Genomic DNA, 17704 nt, shown 5'->3' on the forward strand with positions numbered 1-17704 from the left:
GCAGACGGTGCCCAGGAAGCTCAGCATTCTTTCCTATCAGGTTATGGACCCAGCCTCAGAATTCTTCTCAACACTGCCACAGGCAGTCCCTACCAATCAGCTTCCACCAGCATGAGAAATGAAACCCATTTGCTGTAAGCCGGACCAAGAGCTATTCTTTCCCCTTAGGAGGGGACAATGGTTATAAAAGTTCCTGGAAACAATAAAATAGGAAAATGTAGACTAGAAGCCAGACTTTTCCTCTCTCTACATTTCCTCCTGCCATCTCTCCCCAACCCCCAACCTTCGCCATCTCAGGAAAAACTAGTAAGAATTCCACTAGCCTTTAGGAAGAGCTAGTCAAACTATTATCTCTGATTCCACATTTTCCCCTGTCCACATTTCTCCGTCCCCACTCCATGTAAAAATAACACCATTAACAATTAACATCTACTGAGGTCTTTCTTTGTGCCAAGCACTGTGTAAGTATTTTAACATTTTTTTATTTGGGGAAATTTAATGCTCATAAACATTTTATGAAGTGTCAAAGATTATCATTTACTATGGATGAGGAAACAGACTCAGAGAAGTAAAGGGGCATTCCTAAAATGATACAGCTAGTGAGCTGAGATTTGATCTCGAATCTGCTACCAGAGGACCCATGCATGTTGCTTTTTTTCACGCTGCAAGCACATTTCCTAGAGCATTTCTGTACCTGTCTTACTGTTCCCACCTACCTCGGTGCCCTACTCAGGGCCTGGGGGCTGGGTCTGCTCATTTCTCAATCTTTGCCCGGTGCCCAGCACAATGCCTTGGACAAAGTCGGGCCTGGCCAATGTTTATCACATGAACAAATCACTCGAGATTTAATCATTCAAAGAATAAGAACAAACCCTAAGTTGAAGGGAAAACCCTAAGTTGAAGGGAAAATTAATCATTTTCTTTGATGATTCAGAGGGCATCTCAGCCTCCTGCATTGCCACAAGGCTATTCCTCGGAGTTATTTTTCCTTATCCCAGAGCAAGCATGCAGAGGGCCACACATTTCTGTGCTGACATCGGGTCTGGCCCTGAAAGTAATTTTGGAGAAAAGATCCTCGAGATTTTTGATCTCTGAGCTGGATTTCCTGTTAGTTCTGATACCAAACTGAATAGACAACATGTTGCATGGGCTGTGGGGGCCAGAATATACACGTATGTGCACATGCATATGCACGCACATATGTGCAGATGTGTCCTAGACATGAGTGCTTCTCTTCTATGTGGATTCTTAGAACCATGTTTGTTCCAGGAAGCCTCTGACTCTTCCCATGAGCTGGGAATGCTGTTCTCCAACCACAGGGGGCCACCCAGAAGCCTGTGGTGCCCATGGCCCTGGGTGCTGACATTAACCCCCCTCCCCCCACCAAGATGGGGGCATATTGTTGGTCCACGGGTCCATGAGAGTTGGAATGGGGTCTCTGTGAAGTCATTCTGTTCCTACTCATGAGGGACACCTCGAGCCCCCCTCCCCCAGTTACATAAGCTGTGATGTAAACTCAGAGGAGGGAGTCCATCTCAGGCTGAGAACTCACTCCTGACCTCAGAGATCAAAGAGCTGGGCTCACTGTTAACTTTATTTCAAGGAATACATGAAGGGACTTTAGCCTGGCCCCCAGCGCACACAGGTCACCAGGCGACAGAAAAGTTTTAGTGCCCTCATTTAGTGCTGTCAGTTACAGTTTATTTGTGTGGGAAAAAGTCCCAACAGAGTTCTGTCCTCAGCTCGTTTCACTGTCTCTGAGAGCTGCCTCACAGGTTGCAGCACTAATCTCCACCCTGGAAGTCACAGCCCACTGTGAATATCACTCTGCAAAAATAAACAAGATTTGTGTTTTCTCTGGAAAAAAAAAACAAAAAAACAAAACCCAAGACATCGGCACCCAAGAAACACTCTCTGTCACCCTGACTATTGGCCCCTGGAAGAGATGGGGATTCTTTAGCTCTGGACGCAGACAGAGCATGAAGAGCTGCAGTGAATGAGGAAGGGGGAGGAAGGAGCTACATTTCAGGGAGGGCGCTGTGCTAGGGGCCTGATGCCAACTGTCTGGTCTCGTCTCCAAAGCCACCCTCTGGCCTACAGGATATTATCATCTTCCTTTTAGGGATGAGGAAACTGTGGCTCAGAGCGGTCAAGTGCCCACCCAAGGTGACAGGGCCGAAAGGGAGAGCTGTGGACTTGAACTCCAGGCTGCCAGGCCCCCAGCCCACTCGCTGCCCCAGCTCCCAGGAGGGGAAACGAGAGGTGAGGGCAGCTGCCGCCTGTGGCTGTGCCTCGGGGAGAGGGCAGACCCCACTCACTCGCAGCACTACCTCATTTCTCCAGCCTGGTCAGGGGCCTGAGTCCGATGTTCTTACTGCTGATTCTTTGGCATCTTTAAGAAAACTCAAGGCAGCAGGTTCCCTCTCTGCCACAAACCCTGCTCTGACTGTGCTTCGTGTCATGGCCAGGGGATCAGCCACCCAACTCACCAGTTCCTTCGGCCTCATGTTATAAAGGATCCTCTCTGCGTTCTCGCTGTCGTGCCTGCTCTCCATGATGGCCAGCAGCAACTTGGAAGCGTTGTTCTAATTGGGACAAACAAAGGGAGGAGACAGTGAAGAGGAGCAGCCTGGGGTGGCTGGCCTGAATGCGTGTGCCCAGTTGAGGCAAGCGCTGCAGCCTGGCCGAACAGACAGACATCTCCCCCCCCGGGAGAACCACAGTTCTAGCACAGCAAAACCCACCTGCACGCGACAGAGAACGGGCCACTGCAGACCCCAACCGTAACTGCAGATTCTGCTTTGAGTCTCAGAGGAACATGTTTGTTTGGGCATAGCTTCTCCCTAATGTTACTTGACACAAGTCCTAGTGGAAATTGGGAATTTAAACATGGGTGTTTATGGGTGTGTTGGCACCCTCATGATGCCAGTAGGTGGGGAAGAACCTGCTATATGGACCCATGATGCCTTCAGGGCAGGTGTGGCTTTAAACCTTGTCATTCAGGCTTGCAGGGCAGAGAAGATAGGCAATTAAGGTAATTCCTCTCTTTCTTAAAATATTACTACCAGTTCTCATAACCCCTAATATTATAATGAGAATACAGCTGACACCAGTTAACAAAGGTGACCCAGAGGAGCACCGTATGCGTGCCAAACCCTAATTTCCCATTTCATTCAAAGTTTTCATGTGCCCACACCCTGCACTTCTTGGCTTGTCTTCATTTTAGGTCCTGGGCCTAGGATAACCTGTATGCTTCTTTGTGTATAGGACTGGAAAGTTCTTGCTATTTTTCATAAGAGGGGGGAAGTATTTTTTTCCTTCCCAAGTATGGGTCACAGCAATTCAGTCAGGATTCTATGCGATCAAATAGTGGCCTTTCAGAGCACACAAATTTCTATCATAATCCACAGATTACTGGATTAGTTGAAAAAGTCACTGGAAGGCTGATCAGTAGCACATAAAATTCTGTTCATTTCAGGCTCTCATCATGTACATTCTGATAAATGGGAGCCGGGCACATGAGCTTGAATTAATGTTCAAGTCAAGTCTACAACACAACTTGTCAAAGGAGTTAAAAATAGCACACCCACCCAAAAAATCCATTTAAGTCATACCCCCAAATCAACTATCAATTTGGACTCTCCATTCTAAATACTAAAGGAAAAATAAAAATAATTGTGCAATTCCTGTGGGCTTCTGTGTTAACACCTTCTCTAATGACCTTTCTTTCCTATGACACTGTTTATGCAATAAACATAGATTAGCTTTTCAGCTAAACCCTGCAGTTCTAGGCAATTCTGTGACAATGACAAAGTGCTCACTGCTGTGTATGGGTGTGAGAGAGAGGACGGATCTCAACATGCCCTGACATGGGAACAGTTAAAAAGGAAATGTGCTCTGTGAGGCTAACACAGTCTGAAATACTTTGGACACCCAAGGTCTTTGGCCTTTCAAAGAATCTTTGGAACTCCTAAATACAAATGAGGGTTTTCTTTTGGCGGGGTATGCTTAAGAAATCAACATCAGAAGTGGCATCCTGTCCTAAGACCCTTATTTGGAGGGGAAGACTGAAGTTTTGCATTTTAGTCAGAACTTACAACATAGATCATTCATTTAGTCTAAAAGAGCTGCCGTATTTAGTTTCATAACATTGACCGTATCACGTGCAGAAGCAAAACACAAAAGTGACTATTTTCACATGCTACTGTCTGTCTTTTGCTTTCAATTCCTACTTGCCTTCAGTTCTAATACAAGGTCCATCCTCTTCTTTCCCAAAGGATTGATGTCATTAAGGATCAGGGCTGTGATGATGTCAATGCCATTGGACTCATGGGTGGCTATGCAGTTCTGAGGAAACACACACACACACACACACAGACAGACATTTACACAAATGCTGGTCATAAATCTGATGTCAAAAGCCAACAGGCTGAACTGCTATTTGAACACAATGCTTGCCACTCCCAGTATTGTCTCTAGGGGAGAGCTGCAAATTTTCCGTGAGAAAGTGGTAAAAAATAAAAGACAGATGAAAATCGCTAGTTTCAGAATTAACAGTAAACAGCAGGAAAGTCCCCATGCACTGTAACTGATAAATTGGTCATGTCTAATCCAAATAGCGCAGTAAAGTTGGCTTTTGTTCTTAAGGGAAAATACGGTGTGTGACTGATTCTGAGTTCTGAGACCTGTTTTCCCCTTTAAAGATGTGTTCCATTCTCTCTACATCACTTGGTTTTCGTATTGCATACTTTTGCTTAAGGCTTAAGCCTGGAAAGCAAGTTTCCTGTTTAATTCACACGATACCAAAATTAATCATCTTCCCCCAGGTAAGGTCCCCACTTGCAGCAGAATCCACTCCAGTATGTGCCTTTTAACAGACCTCTTTGGCAGAAAAGTAAACTTGAAGTTATAAGGAAATTCACTTAGATGTTAAATAAAGCCTTTTCGCCCCAGCCTGTTGTAATTTTTTTTGTTCCTTTTCACTTTAACTTTGATTACACCATCTGTCTTATCAGTGAACCAAGGGAGGAAAGTGGATCCAACACATGCTAACCTCATATTTATAGCCAACTATGACCAGGTGTTTGATACACAATGAATTGTCCCTTTTGTCAGCCATTCTTCTCCCGAGTGAAGGTCGTGGCCTTGCTCCCCAAGTAACACAGCATATCACACCTTCCCTGTCAAGTGAGTTTAGAACTGGCAATTTCAGTGGTAGTCTACCCCCTTCAGCCAGGATAGAGCCAAAATTCGAGTTTAAAATCATAATCATCCTAGTATCAATGCAAAAACTCACAAAGTCTGTAATACGCCACGGATAAGCAATGAATGTTCTACTTAAGAAATGGTTGGATTACCCTCTAAAAATCTACTTCTTGAGAGGCCAACGTCAAGACTAATGGGCCTTTCTTTTCTCTGAATGTCTGTGGTGTTAAAATCTCAACTGAACATTTCCTCATGTTGTTCAAGCTGTCTTGTGGGTAGCAAGGTTTCTCTCTCTAACTAGGTTTAAACCTTTCCCCATTAAGTAGCCACTGTTTGAGTCTTTCCTAGCATTTAAAATTGAGCCCCGTCTTCTGGTCTTCACTGAACTCCAACTTTATTATCTATCCCTAATCAAGTTAGTCAAATTTGGACATTTAAACCAAATCAAGCCAAGACATGCCACGCCACGCATGGAAACCAAGGACAAGCCTGCCTATGCCTATGATTAGGTCAAGTCCTGAAGCATGATAAAGTGCCATAGCTCCTTGACTGCTGGAAAAAAGACCTCTAGTTCTAGTAACTTCCTAGGCCAACAGGCACATGTTTTGTGATTTCTGAACTAGTTCCTGTTAACAGCATTTCCCAAATGATGAACTTCCTTTTCTTCCTACCCACAAATAAAAATGGAAGTACCTGGTTCTCATGGCATGGTCCTTGACAGTATTCAGTCAGACTTTCCAGGGTTTGGTTGATGAGGGCTACATTCTTTTCATTTATATAGAGCCCGAGAAGACCAAGACCTCCAGTAGTGCTTCCACAAATACAGTCCAGGAACTGCAGCGTCTCACACACCAAATTGTAGTTGGTCTTGTTATTTTGGCAACGAAGGAAGTTCTACAATTGGGCAGTGCCCAGAATGGGGGAGCAAAGTCAGAGAGAAGAGGGAAAAGGTCATTCATACTGCCATTTTGCTGGGGTCTAATTGGTTGATGCCCTGAATTAATTAGCAATTATGCAGAAAGATGGAGCACTGGAGAGAAGAGTCAGCCCCCATGATGGTCAACTGTGGACTTGGTCTATGGCAATGGCCACCAAACACTGTAGCCTGTTCTCCAAGGTGCTTTTCTATGTGAGGCTGTGGAAGAGGGCTCCTCTTTGACAGACGCCTAAAGCCTTTTTGAGTTTCCCTCTCTCTTTTTCCCACTCCAGCCCATGCCCCTCCCACCAGGTATTGGGTTCAGAAGCATCTGACATTTCAAAGGGCAACGTTTATGTTTAAAAGATGATGGTGTGGGGCGCCTGGGTGGCTCAGTTGGTTAAGCGACTGCCTTCGGCTCAGGTCATGATCCTGGAGTCCCTGGATCGAGTCCCGCATCGGGCTCCCTGCTCGGCGGGGAGCCTGCTTCTCCCTTTGACCCTCCCCCCTCTCATGTGCTCTCTCTCTCTCATTCTCTCTGTCTCAAATAAATAAATAAAATCTTTAAAAAAAATAAAATAAAAGATGATGGTGTGGTCTGGATGCTGAATGCCTGGAGCCTAGTACTGGGGATGGCTCATCACAAAATAAGGTATTTACAGGCTGACTTAAGCCCACTGCCATGGCAGAAACCTGGGTTCTTTTCTGGCCATTTCCATTAATTATTAAAGGAAGGGGCAAGAATGAGTAAACGTTCGTGTGCTTGTATGCATGTGCTTAAATTTATGTTCTCCAGCTAAACCTATAATGTTAACAAGAGACAGAAGGGTAGGTACTTCCTCAACAAAATCAAGCAAACCACGTTCAACCCCCTCACAAAGCAGAGTCCATTTTGATGAAGAGGAGATTTTTTTCAGAGACTCTTCTTAAAATCTCTTCTTAAAAAGAAACAAAAATTAACTGCGAAAATTTTTTGAAGCAGTTATAAAAGTTACATATTTATCACAGAAGACAGTACTATAAAAAGACATGAGCAAAATATAAAATAAATGTAACCTTTGACATGGTAGTTCCACTTCTATACAATACTGACTTCTATTCACAAAGTATATACTGGATGTTCATTATAGCACTGTTTGTAACAATGAAGAACTGGAAACAACCTAAATGTCCATCAAGTGGGGAGTAAATATAGTATACCAACATCATTTAATATTACAATTTAGAAACACTAAGGTAGGTCCATATGTGCCAAAATGGAAAGATCTTTAGGGTATACTGTTAAAAGTTAAAAAAAACAAAAAGGCAAATAACGGATTAGTATGTACACACTAGTCTCATCCAAATACACAGAAGAATGACTGGAAAGCTACCAGCCAACCAGTTAGTTGTCCAAACCAACAATAGTCCTCTCTGGGTAGAGAGGTAGGGATGGGGAGAGGAATAATTCTTTTTAACTAACTTATCTTCATTTGGACTTTTATAGAAAGAATCTATTCAAGTATTCCTTGTATAATTAAAGTATTTATAAATGTACAGATTAAAAACTGGTAACAAAGTTTAATGGTGGACTCATCAACTAACCATTTCCCTCTCTCTACTCTCCTAACTTAACTTTAGTTCCTTATGCTCAAGTCTTTGTAACTAGTCTAAAAATTGAACAATCACTCGGGTCAGGGAGGGGGGTGGAGGAAGGATGGATGATTTGGGACCATGTGGGCTTTCATAAGATGATTGTTTTCCTAAGGGCCATGGGAAGCCATGGTAGTCTTTCATAGCCATTCTTTGATTCAGTTCCTTAGGGAAGACGCTACCTATTTGAGGGCCAAGCTGAGCCCCTCATCATGTAGAGAGGGAGGGAGAAGTCTTCAGGAAGAGGATAGGAGACGGCCTGGCTGTTCAAGGCTGAAATTCATAGCATGGCTCTCCAGGCCATTTGCCTCTCAAACTTATGTGCTCCCACCATGCCCTTACCCGCTCAGTGACATCACTGCTCCCGCCATGTCCCCCCCTGCTCAGTGACATCACTGCTCCCACCATGGCCCCCTTTCTGCTCAGAGACATCACTGCTCCCACCATGCCCCTACCCACTCAGTGACATCACTGCTCCCACCATGCCCCCCTCTCTGCTCACAGACATCACTGCTCCCACCATGCCCCCCTCTCTGCTCAGTGACACCACTGCTCCCACCATGCCCTCCTCTCTGCTCAGAGACATCACTGTTCCCATCATGCCCCCCTCTCTGCTCAGTGACATCACTGCTCCCACCATGCCCCCGTCTCTGCTCAGTGACACCACTGTTCCCACCATGCCCCCTCTCTGCTCAGAGACATCACTGCTCCCACCATGCCCCCTGTGCTCAGTGACATTACTGCTCCCACCATGCCCCCCCCCGCTCAGTGACATCACTGCTCCCACCATGCCCCTCTCTCCACTCAGTGACATCACTGTTCCCACCATGCCCCCCCCACTCAGTGACATCACTGCTCCCACCATGCCCAGCCCCACTCAGTGACATCACTGCTCCCGCCATGTCCCACCCTATTCAGTGACATCACTGCTCCCACCACGCCCCCTCTCTGCCAGGAAGCAATGAACTTCTTTCTACTCTTCAAGCACTCTTCATTCTCTTCCTCTGGGGCTTCGGGCACACTATTCCCTCTGCCTGTCATTCTCTCCCCATCTCTACCCCAATGAACCCATCTTTCTTCAGAATGGAATCTCAAGTCACTTGTCTCAGAAAGCCCTCCTAACTCCAGTGAGATCAGAGAATGGCACACAGCTCTCTCAGCCCTCCCTACACTTCATGATTTGCTTAGAGATGTCTGTCAGCTCCGTCCAGGACCATGATGATAGCACGGGGTGCCTGGCAGCGAGCACAGTGACTGGCACACGCCAGGTGCTTCATAAACACTAGCTAAAATAATCTGAATTAAATTGAATGGGTGGAGGAAAGGGGACTTGTGAAGTCCTCAAGCCTGTTGTGTTTCACTCCTCATAAAGGATGATTGGCTGCCCTTTCTGGAAAGCCTCTCCCATAGCTCATGGTTTTTGCAGAGTGTCAAGCCCGAATCTCCCCCTCTCTGCTCAGATCCATTTCCTCTGTCCTCTACAAAAATAGAGGGATGCCACTCACTAGGAGGCTCACAGGGACTCTTTCTATGTTCAGGGAATAGATTTCACCATTGGCACACACACTACCCTGCCTTGTTTAGGCTACAGAAATCCTGTTCTTTTCGTGGTTTTCCTTGGAGGGCCAGGGACTAAGTCAAGATGGGTGGATTGAGAAATGAAGAGACTTCAAGTCTGTTCTCATACAGATGTCAGTGGTGAGAGACCTGCATTCCTTAACCGAGCTGAAAAGCAAAGCCAGCCCCTCAGGGGAAGGATGGAAAACACAGGCAAAACGTCTCAAGAATAGTCCTTCCCAGTAAGCTTCTTACTACTGTGGACAAAGCTTGCTTAAGGCAGCAGCTGTCTGTTTGGCAAAGTCAAAAGCAGTGGCCTTATCTCTACTGAACATTTACCAACAGGAAAGTTAAGATGCTGGGCCCAACTTCAAAAGGCTGGATTCCTTCTCTCGTGGAGCTTATTAGTACTTCTTTATACCAGGGGGTAGGGGGTGGGTAATAATTCTGTCCTCTTGAGAAAGTCTTTTCCCTTTGGTACACAAGCAAACCCTGACCCAGAGATCCACCGTCTGCTCTGGAACAATGCCAACAGGGTGGCACTCAGAGTAGGTGAATCCCACTCAAAGCCATCATTTGGAGAACCAGATTTCTTTTTTAAAGATTTTATTTATTTATTTGAGACAGAGAGAATGAGAGAGAGAGAATACATGAGAGGGGGGAGGGTCAGAGGGAGAAGCTCGGCAGGGAGCCTGATGCGGGACTCGATCCCGGGACTGCAGGATCATGACCTGAGCCGAAAGCAGTTGCTTAACCAACTGAGCCACCCAGGCGCCCTGGAGAACCAGATTTCTACAAACGTAATTTTATCAGAGCAATTTTATCAATACCCCAGTGTGTACGACATAGTGGGAGTCTTTAAACATGATTCTAACCTTCATCCTTGTGAACCACTGGTTCAGATCATTGGTTTTCCACCTGGGCCCTGTAGGACCCAGAGGGATCCCTGGAATGCACCACCTCTCAGGGCTCTGGTAGGTAAGGGAGGAAAGGAAAGTTCTTGTGCTCTGTAGTTTCTACTCTGAATAGAACAGCTTTGCTCTCATCTGCTTTACTTAGTACATTTCTGCATAAGTTCTTAAACAAAGGATTCTGTGGCCAAAACCAAAAAAGTGTAAAGCCACTGACTTGGATAATGTTTATGGTACTTTCAAAGATTAAGCTGCTAAGACTTTTTTTTTGAGTTGTAAGACTTTAAAAAATATATTAAAATATACTCTACACTCCCCTTTCCCCCAGTACTGTTTTCCACAGAGCAATGTGTTGGAGAATCAAATTTTGGAAGGACTCATTAAAAGGTGATTCTGCCCATGGGGTTCTTAGGGCCTTAGTTCAAAGGAGAGTTATGTGAAGAGCTAAGGTACAAAACTAACACTGTGAAGACTTCCACACAAGAACTGGCAAATTCATGCAATGAAAGACTTACTCTCCTTCCACAGTGGACTCTGGGTATGGTGCTAAAGAAGAGAAATCAAGGGGTACCGTGGAGGAGTCAGAACAGGTCCACGAAAGCTGACCAGGCTTGAGAGCAAGCACGTCAGCACTGCCCCTCTGACATTCGTGGAGGAATTCTATTTGAGGCAGTCTTGTGTTAGTTCAGAACTCGGCAGTTATCAGGTCCTCTGAGAAGTCTTCCTGGACCCAGCACAGTGGGTTGGTTTGCCTGCTGTGAACCCACAAAACCCCTAACATGACACCACTATAGCACTTATCATGCTGCACAGCAATCTTGGGTTTCCCCGAGTGGCTCCTGCCCAAGACTCTCAGCTCTGTAAGGGAAGGGGTGAGGTCTCTGTCACCACCAATGCCGGGCACACAGCAGGTATTCACCCAGATGACGTACAGGCATGGTCTCAACCCACTTCCCTTTGGAGCCCAAGGTCAGTGGAGATCAGTGACAGCAGTCTGGGGGGACAGTACAGGGCCCTGACCACTGAGCTCAAGCCTTGAAATAGCCCCAGCAGCAGGGAGGTCTCCCCATCCACAAAGATGCCACAATTGGCTTTGCCTTCCTGCTGGTGGGACAGCCTGGCTTTCCATGGTGTCCTTCACACTCCCTTGGCCAGTCTCCCTCATGACTAATGGTGTACATATGGAAGGCGGAGAGGGCACAGTTGGCCTGGAGACAGAACACCAGCCAATGAGACCACAACCCATCCCTGGATCTTTGAGTCATGAATACTTTGTTCTACCCGGCTAAGCTAGGCAGTCCCAGGCCAGTGGATCTGGGGCCGACATGGTCTAAGTCCAAAGTAGGAATATTTGAGCAACAGGCAAGAAAAGAAAAACTAACAGCCGGAATCCCACACGCAGACGTTGAGAGGGATCAAGCAGGGAAGGTCAATGGAAGAAATGAATGAACAGCAATGTGGAAAAAGAGCCCAATGGGGCTTATGGGAAATGCTTTCATTTTTAAATATGGGCCAGATTTGGCTGATGGATGACCTTGGATATACCTGTCTTTTCAAAGCTCAGGCTCTTCAGACCAATTTGATTAAAAATAAATACCAGTGTGGAAGTTGTTAATACTGCAGACTTCACCCAGTTCCATTTCATTGTTTTGTCTTACTGTTTAACAATGTAATTTCTTACTCAACTTTTCCAGGCATAGACTGTGTGGCTGGGTCGAAGTGGGAGTGATTCACGGTAGCAGCCCCAAAGGTTCTGGCCACAGGTGACGTGTGAAAGGCCATCAAGTCACTTGATGGATAAAGTCAGCAAGGCAAATATTTTAAGAGTGTACCTTTTCCTTACCACTGTTTCCTTTTCATACCATCATTATTCAAATAACTGAACTACCACTGCCAACTTGTTTATTTTAGGAGGCAAGATTCTATCTTAGTGGAGTTGTTCAGACACAATTTTCTTGTTAATCCTCAATCCCTTTTAGGCAGAGAGGGGTGTTTTTCCCAAAAGCCAGCAGCAAAACCAGGCAATGGCCAAGCACCTGGTATTCTAGCATGCTGCTCCTGGGCAGTGATTGGCTCCACAGAGCTATGCCCATTCAGTAGGAAGAAACATCTCTGGGGGTCCCTGGGTGACTCAGTCGGTTAAGCGGCTGCCTTCAGTCAGGTCATGATCTCAGGGTCCTGGGATCGAGCCCCACATCAGGCTCACTGCTCAGCAGGGAGCCTGCTTCTCCTACTTCCCCTACTTGTACACACACACACACACACACATACACACACTCTCTCTCTCTCTGTCAAATAAATAAATAAAATCTTAAAAAAAAAAAAAAAGAAAGAAAGAGACATCTCTGGAATCCATCCTAGTCCTTCCATATAGGCTTTGCTGGTGGGGAAATTTTGCAAGGGAGAAAATAAGCTCTGTCTTAACATGGTGCTCTACCATCAGACGGCCTGGGTTCAAGTCCTGGTTCTCCACTCCCTAACTATGTCCCCTGAGCCTCAGTTCCCTCATCTATAAAATGAATATAATATCAGCAACACTTAGCATCCATGATATTCTAAGTGCCAAACCTTGGCCATTGTTATCATCCCGACATCAATAAAAAAGTAAACAAAAGACTTCTGAAATAATCAGTTCAGCACATATATTTGAGCACCTATTTGTGTAAAACCCTGGAAAGCCACTTTTCATTCGTTCAACCAACAAATATTTAATTGGAACTTTCTATGTATCAGATTTTGTAAGTCTAGTATATTTAATCATTCATCTGTCCATCCAAGTTTTACCTGTGCATCTACGGCAGCCTACCACATGCACACACAGGCACAACCCACGTTTCACTATGTATGCAGCAGGCACCTACATTGGTGAGCAAAAGACTTGGTTCCTGTCCGTGTGGAGATGGGGGCGGGGAAGACAAACATGTCAGTTGCCCAGATGTCAGAACCATCCTGGGTCCTCGACTCAAGGAAGCTGGTGGCAGCGAGGGGAGCAGAGATGTCTGAGGAGCTGCAAGTCCCAGGGGCCAGCCCTCACCTGCAGGTCCCGGTTGTGGTTTTCGCACAGGAGCTGCAGGAACCGGAGAATGGGCTGCATGATGGTGATGACCGCGCTCATCTCCAGCTCGTCCTTGGTCTTGTCTGCCGTGGCCTGGGCACCTTCCCCGGACTGGTAGTGGTCGTCGGGGTCAGCCTCCCTCCGGAAGGTGCTGAAGGCTTTCCTGGTGGCAGCAGAGGCCTCGAGGAGCTGGTCTCGGACCTCTTCGGTTATTTGTGTCGAGGGCTCTTTGGCTAGAATGCAAACAGAAGACACTCAATGCTGCTGAGTCCTCAGGAGTACGATTCACTGCAGGAAACATAATGTTCAAAAGTGTAGGTCCTGGTATTCACTAGAAATCTTCAAGGTTGGCCAAACACTCCAAGAAGTCACTTCTCTTAGTCCTTAGGATTAAAACTGAGTCACGCCCTGCCAACTGGCTCATGGTTCTGACATTTCATCTAAGCTTGCACTGTTTTAGAGGAAAAGCCTTAGTATCGGCTGTCAACCTCACAAACCTATATGGCTCTGGGCCCCAGTGCCCTCATCTGCAAAGTGAGGAGAGCATCAGTGAATTCTACCTAGAGAAGCTTCTGAGAGGGTCAACATAACGACGACCACAACCGTAATTACTGTTACTGAGGTGACAACAGGTTGAGTGCTTTCCACTAAGTACCCAGGCACTGTGTATTACCTCATCGAATCCTCTGAGTAACTCTGGGAGGTAATTAGGCATCAGAGTGAGGAGTGTGGAGCTCTGGAGCCAGACCACCTGGGTTCAAATCCTGGCTCTACTGCCCACTCGCTGCATAGCCTTAACAAGGACAAGTTAATCTCCACTCCTCAATTTCCTCATCTGTAAAATGGGGATAACAATTCTATTTTACAGGGTTAATTTCAGTTCCAAATGAAGTAAAGGATGTAAAGGACTTCCAACAGTGCCTGGTTTATAGAAAGTACTTAGTAAATGTTAGCCTTTCTTCTTCTTCTCTTTACTCCCATTCTAGATCAGTGGTTATAAACTAGAGCTGATTTTGCACCCACCCCTGCCCAGGGGACAATTAGCAAAATCTGAGGACACTTCTAGTCGGCTGCCGGGATAGGCTGATGGCATCTACTGGGTAGAGGCCACATATGCTGTTAAACCTCCCACCGCGCACAGGACAGCCCCTCCAGCAACTCATCCTCCAGATGCCAAATGTACTGTGGCTGAGAAACCCTGTTCTAAACTTAAAAAAAGAGGCCCGGAGTGTCTCATTAACCTGTTCACAGCCATTTGACTCGAACACGGGTGCATCTACATAATTCCAAGTATGACCTCTCTTCAAGTGAGAGCATAAATGAACAACTTTAGACACTTCCAAATAATTTAGATAAATGAGGGGGAATTAGGTAACAAGGGATGGACACCCAGTTTTAAAGTGCTTATCTTTTTTTTTTTTTTTTTTTTTTTTTAGAGATTTACTTACTTATTTTAAAGAGGGAGAAAGAAAGAGAGTGCATGCAAGAGCATTAGGGAGAGGGAGAGGAGAGAGAGAATCTTAAGTAGACTCCCCACTGAGCATGGAGCCTGATGCGGGGCTCAATCCGACAACCCTGACATCATGACCTGAGCTGAAATTAAGAGTCAGACACTTAACCAACTGAGACACTCAGGTGCCCCTAAAGTGTGTGTCTTCCTTAACTTTCCTTACCACTGAACAGAAAATTACAGGAAAATGTTACAAATGGATTTCCTGACAATAAAAGCTTGAGCTTGACCAAGAAGAAGGTATGTAAATTTTTTACAGGAGAAGAACTGCCAAAGCACGGCAGTTCAGCTCTGGTTACTTGGGAAGAATTACATTATAACCAGACTGGTTTGCTTCTCCTGAAAGCCTCAGTCGGAATACAGTTTGGAGTCTGGAGGTCCAGCTGGTGGGAGGGCTGCACACAGGGGAACACTCACCTTTTTTCCGGGATGGGGCATCCCTGTCTATCTCATCATCTTTCTTTTTATTCCCCAAGTCACTGGTGTTCACAGTCACTGTTGCTTTGATTTCCTGCTGGGCCACCTTCATTCGGTCATAGAAGACTTTGAAGAATTTTTCTGACTTCTTATCTTCTGTTAACCGGCAGAAAAAGGAGTGCTGCCAAGGAAAAGCCACAGATTTTCAACACTGAGACAGACTAGGGATCTAATCCCACTCAAGACACCAAAACCTCATGGACATCAGAGCCAGCTGCAAAACCTCACGAACGGTCTAGGTTTGGACCAAAGTGGGTTCCACGCACTATCGTTCTCTGGATTGTACAGCCTGAGGTTTTCTATACAGAGACTTTAAAGCAGCCCACCAGGGGATGTCTTTGATGGAGCAGACACACAGGCTTGAGACACATGCTAAGGGGTGGTGGGTAGATTCCAGGCTACTAAGAACAAGGGCCTATACCCCAAAACAACTCCATCAACAGTGGAGATGACGTATTTTTGGTGATTATTGCAGGTCCTGTCATGTGTTTAAGGACTTTTGTGAGCCTCTCCACTTTGCACAGCCCTGTGAATATATACAGATCAGTAAGATGTGCTACCTGCCCCTATAGGGCTCCATACCAAGTTAGGGTGACAAGTCCGTAAGTAAAACAAAAATGTGTCAGTAAAAAGTGCTCCAGAAGCGACACAGACAGTTACATACTAGAAGCTCAGAGCTTGGCAAGGATGACAGTGGGCCGGAGTGATCCCAAAATCTTTGTGGAAAAGGTGATTTTCAAATCAGGTCTTGAAGGACAGGTAAAGAGTGGTTAAATGAAGAAGCTCAAAGTTAACAGGTAGTTTGCCTCTTGGATGCACATTTGTTTTTGGGCCCACTGCAAGCAACAGTATACAATGTTGATGTGAAAACACAATATGGTGTCTCAACTTCATTTATGAGTGTTCTCTTTTCACCCCTTTTGCAAACACCACGCTGTTGCGAATTATTTACATAAAAATACAATACGGTCATTTCCAGAGGAATAAAACAAAGCTCCAAACAATATATTTGCTTCTCCCAGTTGGATCTTTCTGCCAATTTCACATCCTCCCCCATTTGGAAAGATGGCATTTCCCTACCAAAGGTAGCCTTAGGCCTGCAATCCTAGAAGGAAGTAAAACCTTACCAGCCACTGTGGCCCCTTAACTCCTCAATCCCTCACCCTGCCGCACCTCCCCCACCCCCAACACCTGCTGCCAGGTTCAGCAAGCCCCGGGAAAGCCACCATGTATCCATCTGCCAAAAGGCAACTGCAATCGCTGTGACCCTTCTTCTAGCTACACTAGCCCCTATGCCGCGTTGACAAATGTCAGTCTCACTGGCCGACAAAGCGCTTCTTGATTGTGCTCTTTCCTCTCCTTCTCACTGTTCCTCCTTACTTCTGGTTGTTTTCAACATAGAGCACAAGAGCCATCCTTCCTATTTGTGCTCCCTGGTTCTATCTTTTCCCCTCCATCAGCTCCCAGTGGCAGTACAAGTCATCGCCTACCTACTGCTTGGCCTTATTCTGTGTGTCACTGAGTCCTCCCAGACTCCCACACTCTTTGAACCAAGCTCAAGTCTTCCGTGTCCTCCATTGCCCTTTACCACCTTGTATCTTCTTTTAGGTTCCTTACCATTGCATCTATCCACCCATCATTCCATCCATTTTCTTATTCATTCATGCGCCTATGCATCTACCTGTTTATCCATCCATCCAGTATTTACTGTGCGCCTGTCATTTGTTGGGCACTACGCCCATCGTAGGAGATACAACAGTGAGCAAAAAGAGGCCTGGACCCTGCCCCCCACGAAACTGGTAGCCTGGTAAGGAAAAGACACAGTAATTCAATAATCTCCCCAAGGATGTTTTACTAAAATAGCCATTTATATCCTTATGAAACGGACCCAAGAGAATGCTGGCAAAAGAATACTGTATCAGACACTCAGGGCCACTGCCTTGCTCTTCCTCGCTTTTCCTGGCTCTTCCCCATGGCTAGGGTCCCCTCATCTGCACTAACATCACCTCCTCAGTGAGGCCATCCCTGATCATCCTACCTGAAGCAGCAATCTGGCCAACTGCTTATTCTCCTCTGCCCTATTTTATTCTCTTCATAGCAACTGGTCTCTGTTGTATTTGTCGTTCACCTGCTTACTGTATGTCTTATGCAGAGTGTTAAGTTCCAAGGGGGCAGGTGCCTCACCTGCCTGCTTTACAGCTGTCTCCACAGCACCCAGAGGAGCCCCAACACATAGAAGGAGTTTCCTAATCATTTGATGAAAGAATGAATACAACCCAATACTTCATGGCTCCTTTTAACTACAGCCTCTCAATCAGATCCTGCTTATATTCAGTGGTTGTGCCAGAAGTAAACCCCCAACATAGATTAATTCTGGAAAACTGCTCAAATATGAAAAAGCAAGTTCTAACTGTTCACTTCTTTGAGAGCTGAAGCATCTA

At 45.8% G+C, this 17704-nt stretch overlaps 1 protein-coding gene across 2 annotated transcripts in view; it reads right to left on the minus strand.

Moving 5' to 3' along the window:
• Positions 1-17704, minus strand: part of ITPR1 (inositol 1,4,5-trisphosphate receptor type 1) — a 328878-nt gene that overhangs the window by 59690 nt on the left and 251484 nt on the right. For both annotated transcript variants that reach the window (XM_034997067.1, XM_034997066.1), the window contains 5 exons: positions 15204-15384; positions 13256-13509; positions 5899-6099; positions 4237-4347; positions 2490-2585 (listed from right to left, as the gene is read on the minus strand). In XM_034997067.1, the coding sequence (XP_034852958.1) occupies positions 2490-2585; positions 4237-4347; positions 5899-6099; positions 13256-13509; positions 15204-15384 (843 nt within the window). The remainder of the gene's footprint in view (positions 1-2489; positions 2586-4236; positions 4348-5898; positions 6100-13255; positions 13510-15203; positions 15385-17704) is intronic.

The sequence above is a fragment of the Mirounga leonina genome, unplaced genomic scaffold, assembly GCF_011800145.1.
Source record: "Mirounga leonina isolate KUSES-001 unplaced genomic scaffold, KU_Mleo_1.0 Mir_94, whole genome shotgun sequence".
Classification (NCBI taxonomy): Eukaryota; Metazoa; Chordata; class Mammalia; order Carnivora; family Phocidae; genus Mirounga; species Mirounga leonina.